Below are 25,282 nucleotides of genomic sequence, written 5' to 3' on the forward strand. Positions count from 1 at the left end.
CCAGACAGTGGGAATACCAAGGCCAGAATGTCCACCCCACCTGCCTAGTCCAGCACTTTCCTCCCTCACACCAGAGCAACATCATGGAACTCAGAAACACGGCCCAGTACTTTCCCCATCTCCCACCCTCACTACAAGCCCAAGTACGTGCAGTACCCACAGGGGGAAACTCTAGGTGGAAGCAGAAGCATTCTGCCTTCAGCTTTCCTCTTACTTTGTGGGTAACCATTTCAGCCCTCCGCAGAGCAGAAGCTATTTTTACACCATGGTTCGCCTAAATATATTTGATCTTATTCCCACTTTCTTTCCACCGATTCCACATCATCATTTTAGCTCCTTCCATTCTAAAACCAGATAGTGGCAATCATAGGACTGGAGTGTTTTTACTCAAGTAAGGATGAAAATGCCAGCTGAGATCAGGGTTTCTCTAGCACCAAGTTAACTTTTCTTTAACAGAATATCCAGATTGGTGCTCTTATTAAACTTTTATGAAATGGAAATAAATTGGAGTTTGTTCTAGTTCATTCAATTCTCCCTACAAATATATAATTTAAACTCAGGTATCTATTAAAAGTGAAGTACATGATCAAAGGAAAAGTCTAATAAGTAAACTGAAGAGTTTCTATTCTCCTAGGATTTAAAAAATTGCAAATGTGCTTTATTTTCAAAAGGTAAGCGGGTTTCTTAAAAGATTTCCCAAAAATTCAAATATTGTACAATTAAGGATTAAAACACGTTCCCAGAAATGCAGCTGAAATTCATTTTTACAACCCATCTCTACTCCTGCCCCGCCATGAAACAGTTATTTTTCTAAAAACTCTCAGCAAAATCTCTTATCAAAACATCTCCCTGAATAATAAACTATTTACCTACAGATTGTGTCCTGGAGAAAGCTGAGACACCCCCAATCCATCCTCATGCCTCTAAGAAACTTTAATGAAGATATTTAAATTTTTTTGCAATTAAAATATAAAAACCACCACCACCAACAACAAATATCTTTAGTCCAGCCATGGAGAAGCAGCTCAGGCTTTCTAGATAACAGATACCATTATGACAAGGTTATTTCAACAGAGCATTTCAATGTCCACAGCAAGGATGAACAGAATTCCAGTTTGTGTAACATTAGCAAAGCTAAATGTTAACACATTTGCAAAAACACTGCCAGGATCAGACAGGCATATTGATCTTAAACATGAGGTGCCGACTTCACAATATGCCCAATTTCACCAAAGACAGTCACAGTAAAGCTGAAGCACTATATTCAATAAGTGGGGGGATTTGAGAGAGTCTGGAGCTTTAAAAATTCATTCTGTGGGTTCTTTCACTTGAAAAGGCTTCTACTCAGCATATGAAGAAATGTAAAAAGCTAGTTAACCTGAACGGTTATTCTTAATTGTTGAAGTTCACATTTAATTCTTCTGCTGGTTCACTTTGGAGATACGGCAGGAGAAAGAAAATATCAAACTAGCTTTTTCCATTTTTATCATGAATTCCAGCCTTATGGAATAGCAGAGCTGGAGTTGCATAATAGCACTGGAAGAGGTCTGAAGCGTCGAGAAGCTGAGATGAAGGCAAAGCTGCACACTTGTGTCATCTCACCAGACTGAAACCTATGATCACAGGCCGTCTAGACCATATTCAGAGCAAACATGAGAGGCTTTAAAAAAAACTTGGAATGTTTTGAAGAAATAAAAAAATGAGTCCACAGGCAAGTCATTCTAATTGGAGAGCAGTGGGAAAACAAACTGCCTGGGGACAAATTTCTAAGTGTGCAGCCACCTCTAATTTCACAACACTGAAGGGTGAGGTGCGCTAGTGGTTTCTTTCTTTTTTTTGTTAATTGCACAGACACAAAGAATGGAAACTGCCCTGAACACTCACAAGTGAAAGGCCCAGTTCATGACAAATACAGCTTGAGTCAGTTGTCCATGCAAAGTACATGTATATTGAAGGAGTGAATAACATACCCATTCCGAGAGATCACTGAGCTAGCGAAATCAAAAACAAAACAGTAAATGGATATTTTAGCATGCGCAGGTTTTGCCGAAAGCTTTCAACTTATTTGAGGAGTCTACTGATGCTTACTACAGAGTTAAAAAAAAAAAAAAAAAAAAAACAAAAAAACAGAATAAAGAGGGTGGATTTCCTACCTGGTAAATATTTTGTTATCTTAGAGGTTTGCAGGAGCATTAAATGTAAAAGTTTGTTTTTCCTGTTTTTTTCTAGTACAGTGCTGATGTCATCAACAAACTATAAGCAAGCAATGTGCTGTCACCTAAGTCAGCTGTATCACTTTTTTATAACTACATTTACATAAGCAAATCCACCCAATAAAAATGGTCAATACCTGTATCAGGCAATTTGGAATTTCTCTTAGAATTGCCATCAATTAATCAATCACTCAGATTTTGCTTAGACCAAGAAAGGTGCTTTCTTACCATGAAGTAAGGTCTTCCAGATGGCATATTTTAACTAAAAATCATGTCATCAAAAGGTCAGTCCAAAAATGAAATGTGGGTTATTTACACATACCTTCATAAATTACACATACCTTCCTTATCAAGGAAACATTAAAATCCATCATATCAGCATAAAATCCTAAAATCATAGCATACCATGAGAAAGAACAGTAAGGAGGGGAAAGGAAAGGGGGAAGAGGATGTACATATGTTTAATGACAATTTGGTCTGTGAAAAGAAACACATTGAAACTTTAGTTTGGAGGCCACTCATTTATAATAATATTTAATTTATCAAAATAATTCCTAGCTCTTTGAGGAAAGAAAACCTGTCAAACATACACGATATGTCTCGTATAATTCCACAAGAAAATTTACATGAGAACCTTGTCTCAAAAAAAAAATTAAAATTATGTAGTCAATGTTTAGTGCTTTACGGTTGCTGTCCTGGATGGATTTTGTAAAATTCTCCCCGTCCACAGCAAAGAAAAAAGTGAATAAACACATTTATTCATTCTACCTAAATAAATGGGAGCCAAGGTCTCAAAAGTAATGGTTAATACAAAAAGGTGAACATTTCCACAGCTCCTCAGTGATGGGCTACAGCCCATAGGACACACAAGAGGAAGTGACGTGATGACACTTTTCCATTTTAACTTGGTACATTGCAACGATTACAGACCTGAGAAAGGACTTTGCATCTAAGTGATGTCATATAGAGGTGGGGAACCTAAAGCCCAGTTGGTGAGAGATTTACTTGAAGTTAAATTCCCAGTTGGTGGCAGTGTTAAGACCAAATCTAAACCTCCAAACTCCCAGAGCTTTGTCACCGAAACAGGCTGCCTGCCACGAGTACATCTGTAAAATGAACTCTAACACAGGGCAGCTTTTAAAGAGTAGGTTTCAACAAGCTTTCGCACGTGAGAGCAATTCTGCCAAGTCGTTTTGTTATTTTGCGAGTATAAACAAATTATTTTTGCAGCAGGTGTGGATGGACAGCCATCGATTAAAAAAAGGAAAGACCAGCATCTGAAACCAGAATGTTATTTTCTCCCTCTCCAAAGAAAAGCAGAGTCAAGCCAAGCAAGTTAAAAATTTAATGACGTGATATCCTGCTCTCACCAATTAGGTGTAGGGAGGGGGAGTGTCCCCAAGGTTAGCAGCCTGAAAGGCATTGTCACTGGGGTGGGGAGGTCCTGAGCGAGGGCACCAAGGACGTTCTTGGACAGCTTGAGGCAGAGGCTTATTTAACCAATGAGTACAAAGGAAATTCAGGCTTTCAACACTTCGCGTGGTTATTCTGACCGTAGGGACTTGACGCTTCTACGGGCAAGACCTCGGACTCAAATCACAATATAAGCATGACTGACTTAGTACTTTTTCTCTAAAGGAAATCTTACGAACTCTCCTGAAGTGTCGTCAGTGCTGGTTAGATTTGACTCATTAAATTATGTCTCGGGAAGGGGAACATCACACACTGGGGCCTATCATGGGGAGGGGGGAGGGATTGCATCGGGGAGTTATACATGACATAAATGATGAATTGATGGGTGCTGACGAGTTGATGGGTGCAGCACACCAACATGGCACAAATATACATATGTAACAAACCTGCACGTTACCCTCATGTACCCTAGAACTTAAAGTATAATAAAAAAATGAAAAAAAAATAAATTATGTATTTTTAAAACTGTAATATTAAAACATGTAAATGGGGATGAGGTCTAGAGTTGTGGACACAGTTCCTCCATCAGTCATGTTTCCTCCTCACGTACAAACAAAATAAATTATATTACTAATTTTTTTCTAATTTTTTTCCTAATCTTCCCTTATAAAGGGAAGATAAACACCTCAGAGTGAAATGCTGAATCTGGATGGCAGCGACTCCCCTTTTCTTCTATGATATAAAATGTTGGCGGAGGCCGGGCGCGGTGGCTCACACCTGTAATCCCAGCACTTTGGGAGGCCGAGGCGGGCGGATCACAAGGTCAGGAGATCGAGACCACGGTGAAACCCCGTCTCTACTAAAATACAAAAAACTAGCCGGGCGAGGTGGTGGGCGCCTGTAGTCCCAGCTACTCGGGAGGCTGAGGCAGGAGAATGGCGGGAACCCGGGAGGCGGAGCTTGCCGTGAGCCAAAATAGCGCCACCGCACTCCAGCCTGGGCGACAGAGCGAGACTCCGTCTCAAAAAAATAACACAACATAACATAACATAACATAACATAGCATAACATAACATAACATAACCTGTTGGCGGGCACACAGGAACCCAGGAAGCAAGAAGTAAGGATCCTATTAGCCCTCTTCATTCCAGATGAGTGTGCACAACATGTCTAAATCTTGGCACAACAACAATTCAGACTTTAAACAAGGGGTTTCTAATAATTCCCTTCATCAGTGTTTGTTCTGATTTATTTATCACCTAGCAGTGTCAGGGCAGATGCATGGTTAGCTGATTCTTTTTTAATGATGTTGCCACCTGTCACTAAATGTTCTGTGACTTTATGAGATGAATGAATGTCCTAAACTTGGTTGCAAGGTAAATATCTCATATATCTCATGACACGCACTGTAAGGACCTTTACATGAATATAGCATAACGTATGTTTACACTTCACTGGCCATTTCCAAGGTCACATGATACCAGGAGACAGCCCCTAGCAGTCACAGGCATGTCATCCTCAGGAAGCAGTAACATATGACAAATGTGCCACACCCTTTCACTAGCAAACATGCTGTGTGTGGTATTGTCTACTGTAAAGACAAGGATAAATCAAAGTAGCCAAAATGTCCTTTCAGAGTAATGGGACTATCAAATCACACAAGTAATACAGGGAAATGAAGAACTTCTCAGTGAGGACATCTGTTATAAAGGTTCTTGTAGAAATAATATCTTTCCAGGTCACATTTCCCAATCAAGGTTTTTTTTTCTTTTTTTCTTTTTTTTTTTTGAGATGGAGTCTTGCTCTGTTGCCCAGCCTGGAGTACGGTGGCACAATCTCAGCTCACTGCAAGCTCTGCCTCGCAGGTTTAGGCCATTCTCCTGCCTCAGCCTCCCAAGTAGCTGGGACTACAGGTGCCCGCCGCCACGCCTGGCTAATGTTTTTGTATTTTTAGTAGAGATGGGGTTTCACTGTGTTAGCCAGGATGGTCTCTATCTCCTGATCTCATGATCCGCCCACCTTGGCCTCCCAAAGTGCTGGGATTACAGGCTTGAGCCACCGCGCCTGGCCCCATCAAGGTTAAAAGGCTGCTTGTGTATCAGCATACCAGATATTTTAGCATCCAAAGTCAGGCATAATCTTATGTGTTCTGGACATGGATAAAGTGTCACGTTCACGTGGCAACCATACAATTAGTTTAATATTGATATTTATATATATCATTTATATAATTCATTTTATATTTATATTTCATCTCTCTTTGTAGTTGTAAAGACCTGACATGGATGAAGTCAACTTTTAGAGAAAACCGGAGCCCTTATCGGAAGGAGTGCAGCTGGTAATTGTGTTAACCAAGGCCTTTCATTTCTAGAAGCATTATGCCAGTTCATGTCAGAACCCATTTGGAGTTAAGTTTAACATGCACCTAGTTGTGTAGCACAGGACTCTCCTTCCTTTGAGGCAGTTTGAATATTCCTGAAGGATCCATATAACAGGAGGATGTGGACCAGGGATGAAGACAGGAAAAAATACTTTTCAAACTTACAGGCAGTTGTAGGCAGTGATCTCATTTAATTCTCACCCAGTTCTATGCGATAGACTGCATCTTGAAGATGTGGAAATTAAGGTACAGAAAGGAGAAATAATCTGCCCCAGAGGACATCTGGTCCAATACAGGCTGGACTGAAAACACATCTGCCTGACACTGAAGACTGAGCATTTTTTTCATCACAAATGCTGTTTGCTCTCACTTTAAAGTCATTTCTATAGGATGACGGGGATTGAGGGCTTAGAGGGAGATGGGGACATTTCTTTTGGTTCCGTGTCCGGCCGAAGGTTGGTAGACACTATAGGTCTAAATCAATTGAAAATGTGAAAATAATATTTGATTGCAAGAATTTTACTTCCAACTGTAGCCATAAAATTGGCCACAGTGCCAAGCATCTATCCCCTGGTAATTTTCCCCAGAATAAAATTACATAGGATTAGATCAGAGGTAAAGTGATCCAAGGAGGAGGTGAGACCGGGCAGACTCTGAGAGGCACAAAATGTTCTCTGCTCCAGGTCCTCCTCATCACTGATTCTCCTTCTCAATATAAAGCTGGCTCCCATGTACTACTGGCTACCGCTAAGGATATTTAAACAATAAAGAAACCTCTTTGCTGTTAAATTAGGGCACTTTTGTTTTCTTTGTTAGCAAGAGAAATTGCTGCAGAATTGTAAATCCTTGCAAAAAGACTTCTGTACACTCAACACGTGAGTGAAAAAACAGCTGAAGTCATTTTTAACAATGTCCAGTTGCTACACAGCAGTGAACAGACACAGTACACCAGGACCAATTTTTGACTAGAAGGAAAAATTATACTCTTCAAAGCCTCCCATTTGGTGGCAGTCATAATCATTAGTGAAAGCCATATCTATTTAAGAGCAGAAAATGGCTATTTCCAAACAGAATGGAATGGCATACAAAGAAGGCTTCATCCCACTCAAACATCCCCAGGCTCTCCAGAGAATCATTCTGCTCTGTCATGTTAACGCACTTCCTTATTTTTCCTTTTTCTTCCCTGCTGAATATTATCTTCTAAAATCAAATAAAGTACCAATAGTAAATGTACATAGTAATTACTTCAGAAAAGCAAAACAATCAGACTCAAGAGATGATACAAAACTCATGTTTTTCATATGTAAGACTCAGATCAATGCACAGTAAAATAATATGACTTGAAAACTCTACCTTCCCATCTGTGTTCCATCTCTCTCCTCACGTCCCTCTTCTCAGATCTCCAGTGAATACTACTCCTTATAATAATAGTGATAAATGTGTCGAGATGGGAAATAACTATTAGGTCTCTCTTGTCTTGGGCAAAAATAGAACAAAAGGCAATATGGAAAATTTCAGAGTCTGACTCAACATGATGATGATGATGATGAGTCGATAGATATTAATAAAAATGTCATGGATCATTTATTTTGAACGTGAGTTTTTAAAGAAGAGTAGATTATTCAAATAAGATTGAATGTATTCGTTTCTAAATGTTTTAACTTATAAATGGCTCCTGAAATATACAATTATATTAAACAAACTTCTGCCATAACATGCCTGGTAATTAAGGTAGGTCTTATTCGTATATTCTAAAATGAAGAGCTCAGTTTTATTAAAGTGAGTCCTACCATTCTATTTGGAACATGAATGATTACTTATTCCTCTTAAGACAAACCAAGTTAAGACTATAAGTTCTTTGCAACAAAGAAGAACCAGAACTTTTGAATTTACTTTCTCATCTACAGGACTCTGAACCACTCAAGCTAAATGATAAAGAAAAATAAGTCCTTTGAAATATACTTTTAAAACAAAACAGGATAACAGAATAGCCAAGAAATAATTCCCCAATTAACATAGTATCTCTTTGTCTCCTTAATTTCTAACCTAGGACCATAGAGTAGGCTGGGTGTAGCAGATCTTTTTTGACACTGAAAAAGTGGTGATATTTAAAATCAACTAGGTCTCCCTCATCAAAGCTTTCTGTATATGATGCATCCTGGAAAAAGAGTGATCAATTAAAAAAAAGTCTCCCTAAACTGGAAGTGTTTGAGGGTATGTGGAAGATATTAGATGCTGAGGTCAGTGCAAGGAACGGGGAACCTAGACTGAGGCAAACATTAAATGAACAAAAATATCACCTGTGTTAAGGATCTAAGGCACAAAGCAAACTATTCTCCGTTGTCTTCCTACAGCATACTGTTATAAATCAAAAGAGTGAAAAAACACAAATATTTGGTATTAAAGGTCTTAGAGATCTAACTCACAGAACACTGTGGCCCCAAGAGATTAGATGTACCCTTGGGTACATCTAATTAAGGGCTGGAGGATGACCGAAATGTAAACATCGATTCTCTTGATTCTATAGTCAATTGTCTCTTCTACTACAAATGAGACATGTCCATATTATGCATGACTTCAAGTAAGAACAAACTAAGCTACTAGGTAACTGTGAACAGTTTCTACCCACAGACAGTGTACTCTCCATTAGAGAAGAAAAAAAGACTTGCAATGATAGTACAGAGTGATAAGAGCTATGATAGAAAAAGTACCTAATGTTGTCCCAGCAACAGACCTGTGCGGTCTGCAGTGGCTTCTCAACTGATCTAATAACTAAACTGGTTCCTTGAAAGACACAGAGGGATTACATAAGGGAAGTGAGAGAGGAGGAGGAAAGCTGTTCCACGTGGAGGGAATAGCTGATATGCAGGATCAGAGGCAAAAGAGAACCGGCATATTTGAGGCAGACAGAGGAATTCAACGTCACTGGGACACTGAGTACTTGGTGGGATGTAGATGGGGCAGGAAAGGTGAACAGGGCTCACCAACTCCTAAAGGGCTCTATGCCATGTTTAGGAATTTGGAATTTATCTCAAAATAATGGGAAGACAAAGGATTTTAAAACAGGCAACTGTAATAATTGTATTTGCACTTTGGAAGAACTGCTGAGTGGAAAAATGGGAGGGGGGTAAATATAGAAGCAATCAAAGCAATTAATAGGCTGTTGCAGTAACCGAAAGGTAGAGGATAGTCATCTAATGGAGTATGGGGGAGTGAGGGTGTTGGAGAGAAATGGTTGAATTTGAGATATTCAGGCAGTAGAATTAAAGTATTTGATGATAAATATGTAAAAACGAATGTGAGTCATTAGGAAAGGAAGAGTCAAAAATTATTTTGAAATATCTGGCCAAAGTCTTGCCCAAAAGCCTTCTGACATGGGCAATATGGAGCTTGTCTCTTAGTTACAAGGATCATTTTACTGACAATGGAAACTCAAGACAATTCTGTACTTGCTCATCATCAGTGAAACCATCAAAGATTCAGAATTCTGCAGGAAATCATGTTTGAACTGTCGTAACTTGGTTGTGCTCCATTGGAGCAGTCCTAACTCCCCAGCAAGATTTCTCCAAGGACAAAGAAACTAGCTCACAGGCACCCTCAATCTCAAGACCCTCTCAGCCTCTCCACATTCGCTGGTGAATTCTGGGGTAAGAGAGGGGAGTAGGCTCAGCATCCTATGCCTTGCTTGGGCAGCATTAGTGGTGGTCTGTTTTCTGGTGGAAGCTGATTAACTCAAAGGAAGCAGAAATCGGGTTGCTGAATAACAACTAAACTCCGGGAGAAAGATTTACTATCTCCATATGAATCATCTCAACAGTCTTAAATTTTTCAGTTCAAAGTTGGATGAAATGTAGAATGTATTTTGGGGATATGGTGCATCCCAATCCCAACCTAGGACACAATTCAGGTACTCACCCCTTCGCCGCCATTTTCACCTGTGTTGGCAAGCATTTCCTGCAGGGCTCTGACAGATAGGGACTGTTCCAGCACAAAATTGCAGACGCAGAGATCTGGAGGAATGTACTGTGGAAATAAAATCAGAATGAGGATACCTACTCATATCAGTCACGCAACAACATCCCAAGGGCAAAGAGCCTATGAATCAAAATGACAGTTGGATGGGTGAATAGGAATGCAAAAAAGTGGCTTTCTCCTATTCAAGATGGGTTTTAAGCTGGTTTCTAAAGAATAAGAAAAGCCCCATATATCAAGGGAATAGTTTCCAACATGTCAGGATCAACTTGAGGGAAGGCTGGAGGTACATATGGAAGAACACAGACATAGCCTTGCCAAAGAAGGGAGAGGAAGGGAAGGCTGATCTATCTACAGCCACATCTGGGTGAGACCAGAGAAAGAAAGCCACTGGGATCTCATCCACAATAATCTGGAAAAGAGCAGTGGACAGACCATAATGTGGCTCTAGACAGTAGGGACCCTAATAGAGAATCCATTGATTTGTTAAGAAAACCTGGATATAGTACAAAAAGAGGCCATAGAGGGGGTTAAGAGCTATATAAATACAGCATAATCAAAGAAATGTCCAGAACTTTAAGAAATGATGATCCCTATAATTCCAATTTATTAGAATCAGTTAACAGTGACCAATTAACATCATGACATTCATGCCTATTCTGGGACATTTCTTAACAGTTAAACATAGCTGTCTTTGCATACTAACAGTAGCTAATATTTATTGAATACTTTATGCCAGGTACTGTTCTAAGGGCTTTGCATATGTTAACTCATTTAATCTTCACAACCACCTTATAAGATAGGGACTATTAATATTCCAGCTTCTCGCCAAGGAAACAAAGGCACAATGAGTTTAGGTCGCCTGCCCAAGTGTTACATTTGGCTGAGTCAGATACAAATCCAGACAGTCTGTCTCCGAAGTCCATGCACTTAACCCTACACTGTTCCTGCCACTAATAAAAATATTAAAGTTTTTCTTCACTGTGAGAACATTTTAGATCAGCAAATATTCAAGTATTTCATTTATGCAGTGCTTGATATTGGAAAAGATACAAAGAAATACAAAGCAAAATCACGGTCTTTCTGGAGTTTACAGTCCCATTTCGATGACACACCATTTTCCTTAAGAATACAGCTTGTGATCACCTGTGTACCAGTCCTGTGTTTCCTACATGATATTGGCAGAACATCAATACCGTGAGAACAGGAATGAGGAATGAGGGCCAGAAGTCACGGACAGCCATGCCTAACACTTCAAAACAGGTAAAGCTGTTTCCATGGAGCTCCACTTTAAAAGCTAAACCAAGTCTGCTACTAAGGCTCCGACAACCTCTCTAACTTCAGCATCTAGTTTTAAAATAAAAATAATGGAATTGACTATCTTTAAAAGTTCCCTTTAATTTCCGAGTGTTTGTTTATTCTTCCTCCTCTCCCAACTGCAATATTCTCCAAAATAAGATAATCAGCCTGCTGGACCTACCTACAATTTTCCTTTATTAAAGTTGTGAGCCAGGAATGGATAATCCTATTCCAAAGGCTGCTGGCTCTGGGTAACGTACATTTTCAAGTAGTTTTCAACTAAGGATTTGAGTGAGTACTTCTTTTTTTTTTTTTTTTTTTTCCTGAGACCGAGTCTGGCTCTGTCACCCAGGCTGGAGTGCAGTGGCGGGATCTCGGCTCACTGCAGGCTCCACCTCCCGGGTTCACTCCATTTTCCTGCCTCAGCCTCCCGAGTAGCTGGAACTACAGACGCCCGCCACCAACGCCCGGCTAATTTTTTGTATTTTTTAGTAGAGACGGGGTTTCATCATGTTAGCCAGGATGATCTAGATTTCCTGACCTCGTGATCCACCCGCCTCAGCCTCCCAAAGTGCTGGGATTACAGGCGTGAGCCACCGCACCCGGCCTTGAGTGAGTACTTTTCTACTTAAATACTTTTCTACTCAAAGTCTCTATGCTGAGAAATCCTAAAAACCTAGTCTTGGAATTCTGGCAATACAGGAATTTGCCCAATCCTTTTTATTAAAACAATTAACTAAGAAGAGATTGTAACAGAGGAGGCCTACCGCCTTTATTTTATGTTGTTCACTTTGTTTTCAAAGTCTGTTCCCAAAGCGGGTAATTAACTCATTTGTATGGGACTTGAGCAAGCAGGCGGCTGATGCAGGGCAGAGCTTCATGTTCAGGAAATGTTTGTACAGTACACACAGCATTATTACAAGTAGCATACAATTATATGATAAAGCATTTCCTTAAGACCTTATACCATAAACATATATTGTCCAATTTCGCCTTCCAAAATGTGATGCTATCTCAGGAGATTTTAGAGAGATTTTTCTATCACTCTGCCTACCTGAATTTCATGTTCCCAGAATAGGAAGCATAAAAGCCACAGTTTGCTTGTTTCCTGCTCTTCCAATTCATTAGAATGAATGATTCGGAGATTTCCCAGTGAAGAATGTCTGCAGTTACGGTTGGTTTTTGGCAAATTAGTTAAATGGTCACAACATTCATGCCCATTTTTACAATAAACCTGTTCAGTCTATTCTCTTTAAGACAGAAACCTTCATAGCTCCAAATGCTAGAGATTCTGCCCTTACACGACATCATGTCATTCTAAATCAGCTTGGTTTCCTTCCTGTGTCTGGTTTGTTCAGACAGGAGACAGGAGCTCTCCTTGTCTCTGCCATCAACCATTTTGAAGGAGAAGCACTAATAGATAATAGGGACACTAGCCATGCTATAATTATAGCTGTCCTTTCAATCTGGGTATTGAAAGTCCCAGGTGGTCACAATTTCATTACTGGTTTGAATGGGTATGTTTAAACAGGACAACAGTGTGCATGAAGAGGAAGCCTTTCAAATGGGAGCACTGTACCTGCCACTGGTTTACAAACTTTCTGGCAGCTTAGTTTCTGTACCTCTGGAGTATGGTCCCTGCCTGGACTCTCTGTACGTGGGAATAAGAGCATGCCACTCCAAGAGCACACAGAACAACGTGTGGGCAGTGGTAAGAGAGGGAAGAGTAACTGGAATGTCTGGAGAAAAACAAAACAACTAAAAACTTGTGACATGAATGGAGAACAGAGCCATCTGACCTATGCCAGCTGCCATCCTTAATTAAACTCCAAACTGGCCTGAACTCCTACTCCCACCCTCCTGAAGAATGAGCAAAGGCCACTCGTCCATCAAAGCTAATTTGTTTGCAGCCGTGAGAGTCCCCTAGGAGACCAGCTCATTGTGTCTGTGCTGTGGAACCTGTGCCTTAGTCACTCTACCTGACAGGCATGGGGCAAGTGTTTGATGATTCTCAGCATGGAGAGAAGGGCTCTGTTGACATCTGTTCTGAAATAGCTCCTCATCACTCTCCCCAAGACCCGTCCTGAGCCTAGAGAAGCACTACATTTCCAAATGTCCTACAGGAAACCTTGAGATGCCAGGGCCCTGAATAAGCCAGGAACTAGGATTCACTTAGCCTCACTATGTGGAAAATAGTAGGAGGCAAGGTCCATATATCCTCCATGCTCCATAAATCTACATAATGGCATACTTTTCTGGGGCTTATTGAATCCTGGCTAGTAGGAATCTGCTGCCCCTGTTTTGTAGTCATTTAGCATTTCACTATCTGGCAATCCACAACAGGCCCTTTGCACTGTACTAGCAGACACTAGCCAAGCCCTCAGGGAAATGAGGTGGGGAGTTAATTACACAAAGGAAGACGGTCACCTCTCCATTGTACTGTTAACTGCAGTCTGTTTTGGCTTATACAGATCTTGATGCATTGAGGTTTGTCTATTTCACTAGACTGTGGGTCCTCTGAAAGAATCTGTGCCTTATTCTGCTGTTGGTATCCCAAATACATAGAATAGTAAGCACCCAACTCAAGTCTTCTTGAACAGACCCTGTGTCCTTCAATACTATCATCCAGGAGTGTGTTGCTGATTATGGCTGTGGCTGTAGACAGACTGCAATGACTCTTCAAGTCTCCTGGCTGTTATTCAACACGTCTTTCTTCTCCCAGTGTCATGAGCCCCTTTCACTTCTGTTAATCTGACTGGTTCCTACACAGTCATGCCTCAGTGATACACCTTGTAGGTGTGTCAATGGCTCTGAAGGCACTATAGGAGATACTGGTGAAGAGTGAACACTCTAGTGTAGGACTACCTGAAGTCAAGTCTCTGATCAACTATTCACTAGCTGAATGACCTTACGCAGGTAACTTAGTTTCTGTTATACATGCCTTTGTTTCCTTATCTGTATAATGGAGATATAATAGTACCTACTTCTTGGAATAAACTAAGGTTTTATATTTAAAGAGCTTAAAATAGGATCTGATGTATACAGTAAATACTTAATAAATGTCAAGCATATCCAACAAAGACCAATGAAATCAAAACTCAGTAACTCACTTATATTTTCACTAATGTATTTTTGAAGTTCTTATTTGTGTAAGAATAAGGCAAAATCCCTGTCTTACAGGATTGTGTGATTTAGTGGAATGTCAGGGAAGCAAATGAATAATTTTCAAACTATGAGACAAAAGGCCCAGAGGTAAGAAAACATGTGATGAAGCATCCAGAGTTGAGGATGGCTGGAGTGGGGAGGAGAGAGGGAGACAGAGGGGAAGAAAGAGTGAGAGGAGGGGAAGGATGGGGAGGAGGGAGGGGAGAGATGGGGAGAAAAGGATGGCGGACAGGGAGGGGAATAGAGGGAAGAGAGGTAAAGAAGGGTAGAAAGGGGGAGAGAGGAAGACAGAAAGGGAGAGGAAAGGGACGGAGAGAGAGGGAGGGGAGTAAGCATGGGGAGGTTAGAAGTGAGGCTGAGGAAGAAGTAGGTATGAGACTGGGTCTTGAGTACTCTTGCCAAGGAGGAGTTTGGGCTTCATTTTCAGAGAACAGGGTGCCATTAGAGCAAGTTATGTAGGAAATGATATAATCAAATCTGCACCTTTGAAAGAACTGCAGGTCCAGTGTTAAGAAGGCTAACCCGATTTTTGACAAAGGCATTAAGAGCATACCATGGGAGGCCGGGCGCGGTGGCTCAAGCCTGTAATCCCAGCACTTTGGGAGGCCAAGGTGGGTGGATCACAAGGTCAGGAGATCGAGACCATCCTGGCTAACATGGTGAAACCCCGTCTCTACTAAAAAATACAAAAAACTAGCTGGGCGAGGTGGTGGGCGCCTGTAGTCCCAGCTACTCGGGAGGCTGAGGCAGGAGAATGGCATGAACCCGGGAGGCGGAGCTTGCAGTGAGCTGAGATCTGGCCAGTGCACTCCAGCTTGGGTGACAGAGCGAGACTCCGTCTCAAAAAAAAAAAAAAGAGCATACCATGGGAAAGAACAGTCTCTTCAACAAATGGTGCTGAGAAAACTGAATGTGCATATGTTGAAGAATGAAACAATACCCCCCACACACCATATACAAAAATCAACTCAAAATGGATTAAAGACTTAAATGAAAGACTGGAAATTATAAAACTGTTGGAAGAAAACACCTAAAAAGGGTTCAGGACATTGACATTGATGTGGACTAAGATTTTATGAGTAAGAAAGATCTCAAAAGCACAGGCAACAAAACAAAAACAAATAGGATTATATCAAAAAACCTTTTGCACAGAAAAGGAAACAATCAACAGAGTAAAGAGACAGCCTGAAAAATGGGAGAAAATATTTGCAAACTATTCATCCGACAAAGAATTAATATCCAGAATAGATAAGAAACTCAAACAACTCAACAGCCCCACCCCCCAGAAAAGAAACTCAACTACAAAATGAGCACATGGTCTGAATAAACATTTCTCAAAAGAAGACACAGAAGTGGGCAACAGGTATTTGAAAAATGCTCATATCACTAATTAGGAAAATGCAAATCAAAACCACAATGATAGTAGTCCAGTTGAGATGCCTACTATCAAGATGACAAAAAATAAATGCTGGTGAGGATGCACAGAAGAAAAAACTCTTATACACTGTTGGTAGGAATGTAAATTAGTACCGTTATTATGCAAAACAATATGGAGGGCCCTTGAAACACAACTACCATGTGATCCAGCAATCCCACTACTGAACAGAAAATGAAATCAGTATATTGAAGAGATCTCTGCACTCCCATGCTTATTGCATATGACATAGCCAAGATATGGAATCAATTTGTGTCCATCAACAAATAAATGGATAAAGAAAATGTGTTATATATGTACAATGGAGTATTATGCAGCCATAAAAAAGATTAAAATCCTGTCATTCGTGGCAACATGGGTGAGCCTGGAGGACATTATGTTAAGTGAAATAAGCTAGGCACAAAAAGAAAAATACTGCATATTCTCATGTACATGTGGAATTAAAAGAAGTTGATCTCATAGATGTAGAGAGTAGAATGGTGGTTACTAGAAGCTGGGAAGGGGTAGGGAGAGAGAGGTTGGTTAATGGATGTAAAATTGCAGCTAGCTAGGAAGAATAAAATTCTAGTGTTCTATAGCACTTAGGGTGACTATGGTTAACAATAATTTAATGTATATTTTAAAATAGCCACAAGAGCAGATTTTGAATGTTTCTAACACAAATAAATGATAAAGGTTTGAGGCAATAGATGAGCTAATTAGCCTGATTTGATCCTTACATATTGTATATATGAATCAAAACATCACACTGTACCCCATAAATATGTACAATTCTTATGGGCCAATTTAAAAAAGAGAGAGAAAGAGGGCCAGGCTGAAGCAGAGAGATAAATTAGGAGGTTTTGCAGTCAACTGGGTAAGAGGTGACAATGGCCTAAATTAAAGTAGCAGCAGTAGGAATAGAGATAAGGGAATGGAGTTTTTAAATCTTGAGAAGTTAGGAGAGACAAGGCCTGGTGACTAAGTGGATATGGGAGATGACAGAGCAAGAGTGGGAGATGAGCAGGTTTCTACTGGATGGGACAGAATGCAAAAAGGATAGGACTCAGCAAGAACAAGCCATGGCAAGTGTCAGAAAGAGCATGTAGACAACGTTTAAACTTGACAGATGGCCCACTGGGACCTCTCATTTGGGCCAACAGAAAGGTGACGGGAAAGTGGAGAAATTTCTGTGGTGACGTATAGGCATCTCTGCAGATGTCAGCAGAGGTAGGCTCCTCTGGGAGAAGAGGAGGAATCTGGGGAATTAAAGCGTATTCTCCACAAAAGGAGAATTAGTGGAGGCTGGGCAACCAGAGTCAGCCCAATTAACCTCCCTGCCCTTTCCCGTATCAGCCATGTGGCTAGTCAGTACTTAGAGAAAGCAACAATGCACAGTCAGTCCTGTACCAGCTGCTCTGGGGACAAAGAAACAAAGTAAGGCATGGTTTCTGTCCTTCAAGGAATTTTTTTTTACCTATTTGAAGAGACAGATCTACAGTACGTGAGACTTTATACAACAACATACACACACAAAAAGGAAATTCAATGCTAAATTGAGAGGTCTGGCAGGACTGAGAAAGTCGTGCAGGAACTTTCTCAGGGATGATGAGATTAGACAAGTACACCCAGGCAGGAGCTTGGCCTGAGGGGTGAAGAGGATTTATTCACATATAGGCAAGAAGGAGTTCCTGCACACAGTAAGATCTCAAATTTTCATGTAATGAATGATCCAAATGGGGGAGTTATTCTTTCCATTTTTTTGTACTGTATGTATGCATTCTTCCCTTCTGTTTAAAATTTCATTAATTGAAGCAGCATTTTAAAATTACAGGCTTTACAGAATCTCTGTCCTTGCCTCCCTTTATTTTTTCTCTCAATTCCTCAAAGAAAAAGAGCACATATATGAGGATATCATGAATAAGGAATGAGAGTGAGCAAAGGAAAGAAAAAGTAGTACACCACCGCACCAGGCCCTCAATTTCCCCCTTTATGCTCTATTCATGCTACCTGGGACTGCCTCGTTTGGGAATAAATATGGGTGCTGTTCATTGCCATGGCTCTAGATTTCAAATCGTGTAGACACAGAGTCTGCTTCTCCAGGGGCATTATGTCTGCTGGTAGCAGGCAGAGATGAACTCGGTCCCCAGTGGCCTGGCTTCTATATGCATTGCATTTACTCCATGACACCACACCACCTCAAACAGGGCTGACTGCCATCTCCCTATGATGGCTTAATATAGTCCTACTCAAAGACATGGATGAGAAGACTTCTCAAGCTCTCCTAGGCAGAAAACCACTATCGCCTCTAGAAAATGTCCCAGGTCAACCAGGCCTCATGGGGTACAGTGGAACTGGATGAGACCACGTTTTCATGGGACAGCATCAGGATAGGTGGAGCTGGTATGTGTAGTTTGTATTTCAGGACCTTGGAGCACTTTAAAGACATTATCTCATCAACCTACAGCAGACCTGAGCTCACTTACAGACTTCCAATCAATTATCAATAACACATAAGTATTCGCATTGTATTTATCCTTTGAAGGTGAAGCCAGTCATTAATATCTATACCTCATCTAAACCAGATTTTATTTATGTATTTGTGCAGTTAAATGCTCTTTAAGCCTACCTTTGCGACCTCTGGGAAGTTGTTGATAGTTTATCATGGAGAAAGTTACATGGTCAATGTTTAAATCTGATGCTGTTGGCTAGTCTCTGGATTTCTACAAAAATAATAAATGGTTGTACAACCCTATTAGAGGTGAGTCAACTGAAATACAAAGGAACTGGGTAAAACTTATATGGGCAAGTAGAGAAAGAAGAATAGAATCCATATATACATTTTAAATGTGTCCACGAAACTTAGTACCAGGCATTGCACTAAGATGCTTTATAAATACTAAGTCATTTATCCCTTACACCAGTGCTTTTAGAGAAGAGTTTTAGCCATTTTGCAGGTGAGAAAGACTCAGAAAGGCTGAAACACTTCCCCACAATCACACCGCTGGGATGAACATTTAAACCCTAAATTTCAGACCCAGCTCTTTTTGACTCATACTGCATCAATATCTCTGGAGATAGGGTTCCCATTCCCATCCCTATCCCAAGGTTGTCAAATTATAATCCCACTAGGCTACCTACCTCCCAACTCTTGTGCCTTAAATGAAAGTTAAGGACTTTATACCAGGTTCCTGAGTGTATCTCTCAGAAAGCATTCTCTATTTTGGAATAACCTTTGAGAATGTAAAGACTATGGACTGAAATTACTGGGACTATCAGGGCTCAAGAGCTCACAAAATCTATATTTTATCAACTTAGGCAGGTGGGATTATTTTCATTTTATACAGTTCTAAAAATCTGAGACTGATTCACCATATAAGATTTTTCTTCCAAAAGGCAATTTAACTCTGGGCATGATGGTGCAAGTTTCAACTATGGACCACATGTGTGATTTTAAATGTGTATATATTCATATTTTAAACATTTTGAGAAAAGAGAGCTTGCCTGTTTGTGTTAAGAGCTGTTATTATAAAATAAAGTTAAAATGTATAAACCTTTCTTAAATTATGGTAAAAGATGGAAAGTTTTTCTGAAGAAGACTATAGAAGCTATTCACAACATTTGAGCTATAATGTTGCTTAGACACTGCTAACAAAAGCAATTATATGCACACAGTAAGATGCAGAAAATTTATACTTATAGCCGGAAAATATTCTTTTTTTGGGGGGGGGAAGTGAGGAGGAAGATGTCAGTATCTTTTAAAAGAAGGAAGTAAAGAAAACCCCTTCTGATGTCTGAGGAATAAACCACAGAAATGCAATGCTTTCAGCACAAAGACTCTCTCTAGGTGCTTCTTCATTCTAGGGATGAGTGAGCTGCCCCAGGAGAAGCGACAGTGGTGGAAAAACGCTACCACAGCACCAGGAGACTTGTAAAGCAGAAGCACTCGCAGCCATGAGCAGAATGATTGCTGTTACTAGGCACCGTGGTGGCCTGAGGTTTATTCCAACACCACAAGGAACATTCAGAAGGAAAATGATGGAATAAGTTGATCATGTGCAAGGAAATTGCAGAAGGTTATCAAATTTATTTATTGAATGGAACAGAAAGCTCATTCTAGAAAGCTTAAATAAATATTTACTTAAGAAAAACGCTTGCTGAAACATTTCTTATGTAAGGGAGGCATCACCACTGCCTAGAAGCAGGGAATCCAAATTGCAGGACAAATATCCTTTGACAAAAGACTTGCTGAGAGATGCCAACTAATGTGATAAAGAGCTAAAAAAAAAAAAATACCCACAATCACTGTTTCTTTGCCTATTCCTCAAAGGCCCAGATATAGCTATTAATTGACACTGATCAACAGATCCATTAAAATCTAGCCTCTCTTGGGGGAATGTTTATTAACTCAAGTGAGAACAACACTTGCATCAACCATAATCATCATCATCATCATCATCATTATTCTGAGACAAGGTCTCTCTCTGTTGCCTGAGCTGAACACCAATTCCTAGGTTCAAGAGACTCCTGCCTAAGCCTCTTAAACAGCTGGGACTACTAGCATGTGCCACAGTGCCCAGCTAATTATTCTTTTGGTGGTGCTCAGAGATTTCTCCTAAGAGCTAAAACACGTATGTATAAGCTTGCTCTGGAAGGATTAATGCAGAAACATGGTGAGCCCAAGAAACTCCTGGACAGGACTGACAAAATTTCACATTCCTCGAACCCTTCTCTAGGTGTGTACATTGAAAGCCTATCTCAGGTGATTGTGAAACAGGAGGTCTCTGACACCCGCTTGAGAGAGACTCAAACCACTAGACCAAACAAGCAAATTTAGGACTCCAAGAATAAGTGATTCTCACTCTATATCCATTCATTAAAATGGATTGAATGGAATTCCATTCGTTAAGAGTTTCTTTCAAATAAATAATCCAATAACTTGAGATCTACATGATTCTTATTATTTTGCTTGACATGACCCCAACCAAAAGCAATGCTGTGGTGCCCTGAACACCTACATTCTGCCGAGCATCAGTTGTTTCTGGAAGTTAGGAAGAATATTGCCAAGAACCTGGTGAAAATTAGTGTGACAAAGCTTGTGTCTTTAAAATTAGGAAGAGGGTGCAGTCAAGAATCAGAGACAAAATGCCGGACAGCTGGCTTGCAAAACTGTCTGCTGGGAAAAAGCGTAAGTGGCAGGTTGGATGGTTGGTTTAGTTCTCAATGAAGCCCAGTTTTTCCAACTGCCTGACAGCACATGGTCGGCATGTTACAGAGCTAAGGTGCCAACAGGTGAAAAGTTGGAACACTTGCACCTGGAAAACCAAGTTGTGGTGATGAGCAGCAACTAATACCTACTGTTGATGGATAGAAATACCTGAAACACTGACTCTTTCCATGGTCATCAAAATATATAGCCATAAATAAACCACCACTTAATGAGGAGCACAGGTACTACAATGAGCTGTGGAAACTTAATGAGGACGTACAATTCCTGGCATTCTAGCTTTTCATGGGTGCTGTGATGAGAAACCATGAAGATGTTATTCCAAAGAGCTTGCATATCAGAAAAACAGCAGAGGCCAGGAGGGAGACAAGGCAGAATGTCAGACAGAAGATAAAAATCAACAACAGTGTCCCATCAATAAGTTAGGGATGTAAGCATCGGTTGCGGGAGGAAGGCAGGGTACACGATGGTGCAGCTAAGATGAGGTAAGATCGGCAGAAACACAGAGAGATGGGGTGAAGGTTGAGGGGAGAGGGGAGAAGGAAGGTCTAGTCTCAAGCTAATGTTCATGTTTTTGTCTCAAATTTAGTTTCACGGTAGTTTTGGTGGGAAGAACACAAACAAGTATTGCCTCTCCCATGTATTCCTTTCCCATCCCACTTACACTCTCCTCCCTCTGGAATGATGATATAGTTGCTACAGAATTTATAAACCATGGAGAGGCTTTTCTCTATTACCAAGGCAGTGGTATCCAGCAGCTGCAGGATGGGAGAATTTGTGTCTCTTGGCCTTTTCATTGCATAACAGGAAGCAGAAGATTGAGAAAAGCATTGTTAAGCGCCCACGAGAGCTGAGGAAATGCCAAACTGGAACTGAAGGCTGACAGACAGAACAGAGACACCGAGTAGCCAGAGGTGGGGCTGTGTCCTTAGGTGCAATCGGCATCAGCATCATTTATCACTTTTGGAGCACTCTAGCATACGGGGTCCTGCCTGGACTGCAGTGTTAGTTGCGTGAGGTTCATGGACCCAGGATGGGAAGTGAATATAAAGCTCAGGGCAATGAAAGGCAAGCACAACAGCTTGGCTTCCAAATGGTTTTGAGTTTTTTCCCCAATGCCTTCTTCCTACTCTCAAACTGAATCCAAATTCCAATGTGGACATGTAGTTTTTATTTTTTGCTCCTACATGGCATTTTTTTGTTTTTTTGCTTTGAGAGAAATAAGAATATCTCTAGAGACCAAATTCTAGGTTTAAAAAATAATTAGCAGCAGTACATGGACAGATATTCAAAATGTGCAGTTTTCAAAACCTCTGTGGAAATAAATGCTAAATATTTTCTCCAAAATGGAAAAAGTTCTCTTATCTCTCCACAGAGAACTAGACCCCATCCCCTCCAGCTGTCTCATACTATCTGAGCTGAACTACCACCACTAGATGTTCACATCTGCAAGGATTTGTACTATACATCCCCAATGCAAGAAAGCAGACAACACTCATCACAGACACTTAAAAATATATACACTGGGCATGCGGCAGAGGCTACAGGAGATAAAATGTTCACTTGGCAGTGTTTGAATACAATGGTAATAGAAAGACCTATCCCCTCCTCAGACCGTATCTTCTTCAATCATGTCATCCTTACCAGGAAGAATTTTAAGTATGGAGGTTGGGTACAATGAAAGTGTTCATTGAACTGTGGTGATCTATTGGATCTCCCTCTCCCCAAATCTTTCCTGGTTGAAGTCACTGACATCTTTCACCCAGGGCATGAGCTGTGTGTGATAAACACAGGGAAAGCATTAGGAGACTCGATCTTCTCCTACTTGAATCCAACCCATCACTCAGTATATCTTGGGGGACTGGCCAGGAAATACCACGTCTACTGCTACATCTGTCCAACCATCCAAGTTCACATGACTGGGCTTTCATCTTGAGCTCCCTTCCTCTGCTCTGCTAAGTAATCAACCAGGGTTACTGAGGTTCTCCATCAACAATGAAGACAGGGAAGGGGTGTTGCATAACAAATTATGGCCTTTCTTTTTCCCTCCTGGATAGCTAAGAGTTATCTCCAATACATAATGGTTGAGTTCACTTGGAAGCACTAGGCAGAATGAATGCATTGATAGAAACTGATGGAGCAATGCCACACCTCAAAAAGCAAAGTCCTTGCTCATGGCAACCTAAGCAAGGTATGTCAGACCCTATGAAGATAAATGCTTCAAATTAGCCATTTGCTCTCCTGTGGCATTCATCTTTATGTTCTTAGTGAACTAGACACAGATGAAAGCCATGTTTGGCTGCCTATTAAACTTGTATATTTTGGAAAGGAAGCAAGTCTATCTATTACTATAGCAACTGGAAACCTATGACAGAATGTGGGTACGTTTGAATGGGATGCTAATGAAGTCAAGATCATAGCTTTGCTTTATTTTGTGATGACACCAGCACACCTAACCTGGCTGACCAGCTAGCTCCTTTGTCACTGAAGATATTAGTCAAATGACGAAACAGGTGTATAAGGTCAATGACTGCAAATTACCTCTGTCAACAATTTCTCAAAGTGCAGGCTGTAGACCACCTGCATAAGAATTGTTGGGAGTTTATTTTAAAAAAGTAAAAGCCAGTTTCTGGCCCCATTCAATACAAAAATGGGAACTGATGGATATGTTCATTCAAGATTGAGAACCACCACCCTTCCAAGAGAGCTCCGTGCCAAGCCCCATGGATACTGGCCAGGCTTATCTTTATGGAGAAGCATTCTTGACACAATTTGCCAAGGAAATTGAGTAGTGAGCAAAACCACAGGGCTCATTTTCAAGTCAAAATTGACCAGAAAAGGTTGTAAAATTCTCGTAAACATCAAAAGCTCTCATCTTTCTTGACTTTTTTTTTTTTTAAAACAAAAGAGTAATACTCTTTAGCTGTTTACTTAAAAGTTTCTGAAGGATAATATTAAGCCTTCCTCTGTTCACTCCATTCCACAACTTGTATTAAATTCTAAAAACTCTCTTCACCTTTAGGTAAAAGAAGTTAAATTGTTTGAACCTAAATGCCATGGCTTATTAGGGTAATAATTCAAATTTCAAGTCTGAAGTGACTACTCTTGGAATTGAAGAGGTGAGGCTGAGATCAATTATTCCACCCTCAGTGCTATTAGGTGGTAGTGCACCTGAATCACCCCAAAGAGATGATATTCTGTTCTATTCTGAAGTGGAAATATCTTGGGATGTACAGTGAAGTACTAAAGTAGGGCTTAAAGCAAAAATCCTTGATGAAAATGCTCCAAGAAGAAACAGATCATTAGGTCAAGAGTTTCTTAATTTTGTCAACTGCTCAGTGGCCCAAAGGCAGCTGTTTGAGAGAGGCTTACAAACAGCTTTCTTATACCAATTGTTCTCATCCTCTAAAAGCTTTGGATGAAGCTCAATTAAATGGAAGAAAAGTGATTTGAAGACATTCTTATAGAGAAAGCAGCAAAATCTTGGAATGACTGAGTTAGGAACACTTTGTAATTATTCCCTGAAATAATTTAGATGAAGAAAAACAAATTCCCAAGGGTGTTGTGTTAATACATTATTTAAAAATCAACTATTTGCTCTATGTCAGGAAGTTAAGAATAAAAAAGTTTTTTGTTTGCAAGTGGTTCAAAATGTTACAGTTCATAGAGTTTGGTCGGGTCATTATTTAAAAAGAATGAAACTTTAAGGAATGAGGCAAATGAGGTACCATCTCACTATCTCAGTCAGAGTGGCCACTATTAAAAAGTTAAAAAACAACAGATGCTGGTGAGGTTGCAGATAAAAAGGAATACTTATACACTGTTGGTGGGAGTATAAATTAGTTCGACTGTTGTGGAAAGCAGTGTGGTGATGTCTAAGCTAAAAGCAGAACCACCATTTGACCCAGCAATCCCATTACTGGGTACATACCTAGCGGAATAGAAATCATTCTAGAATATTCTATTCCACATGAATATTCATTGTAGCACTATTCACAATAGTAAAGATATGCAGTCAACCTAAATGCCCACCAATGGTAGACTGGATAAAGAAAATGTGGTACACATACACCATGGAATACTATGTAGCCATAAAAAGTGAGTGATGTTATGTCTTTTGTGGGAACATGGATGGTGCTAGAGGTTATTATCCTCAGTAAACTAATGCAGGAACAGAAAATCACATACTTGATGTTCTC

At 40.3% G+C, this 25,282-nt stretch overlaps 1 protein-coding gene across 1 annotated transcript in view; it reads right to left on the reverse strand.

The window, feature by feature from the left end:
* RYR3 (ryanodine receptor 3) overlaps positions 1–25,282 on the reverse strand; it is a 580,605-nt gene that overhangs the window by 370,820 nt on the left and 184,503 nt on the right. Inside the window, exon 3 of the mRNA XM_017857433.1 lies at positions 9,922–10,029. Within this exon, the coding sequence (XP_017712922.1) occupies positions 9,922–10,029 (108 nt within the window). The remainder of the gene's footprint in view (positions 1–9,921; positions 10,030–25,282) is intronic.

This window comes from Rhinopithecus bieti, unplaced genomic scaffold (genome assembly GCF_001698545.2).
Source record: "Rhinopithecus bieti isolate Rb0 unplaced genomic scaffold, ASM169854v2 scaffold_44948, whole genome shotgun sequence".
NCBI lineage: Eukaryota > Metazoa > Chordata > Mammalia > Primates > Cercopithecidae > Rhinopithecus > Rhinopithecus bieti.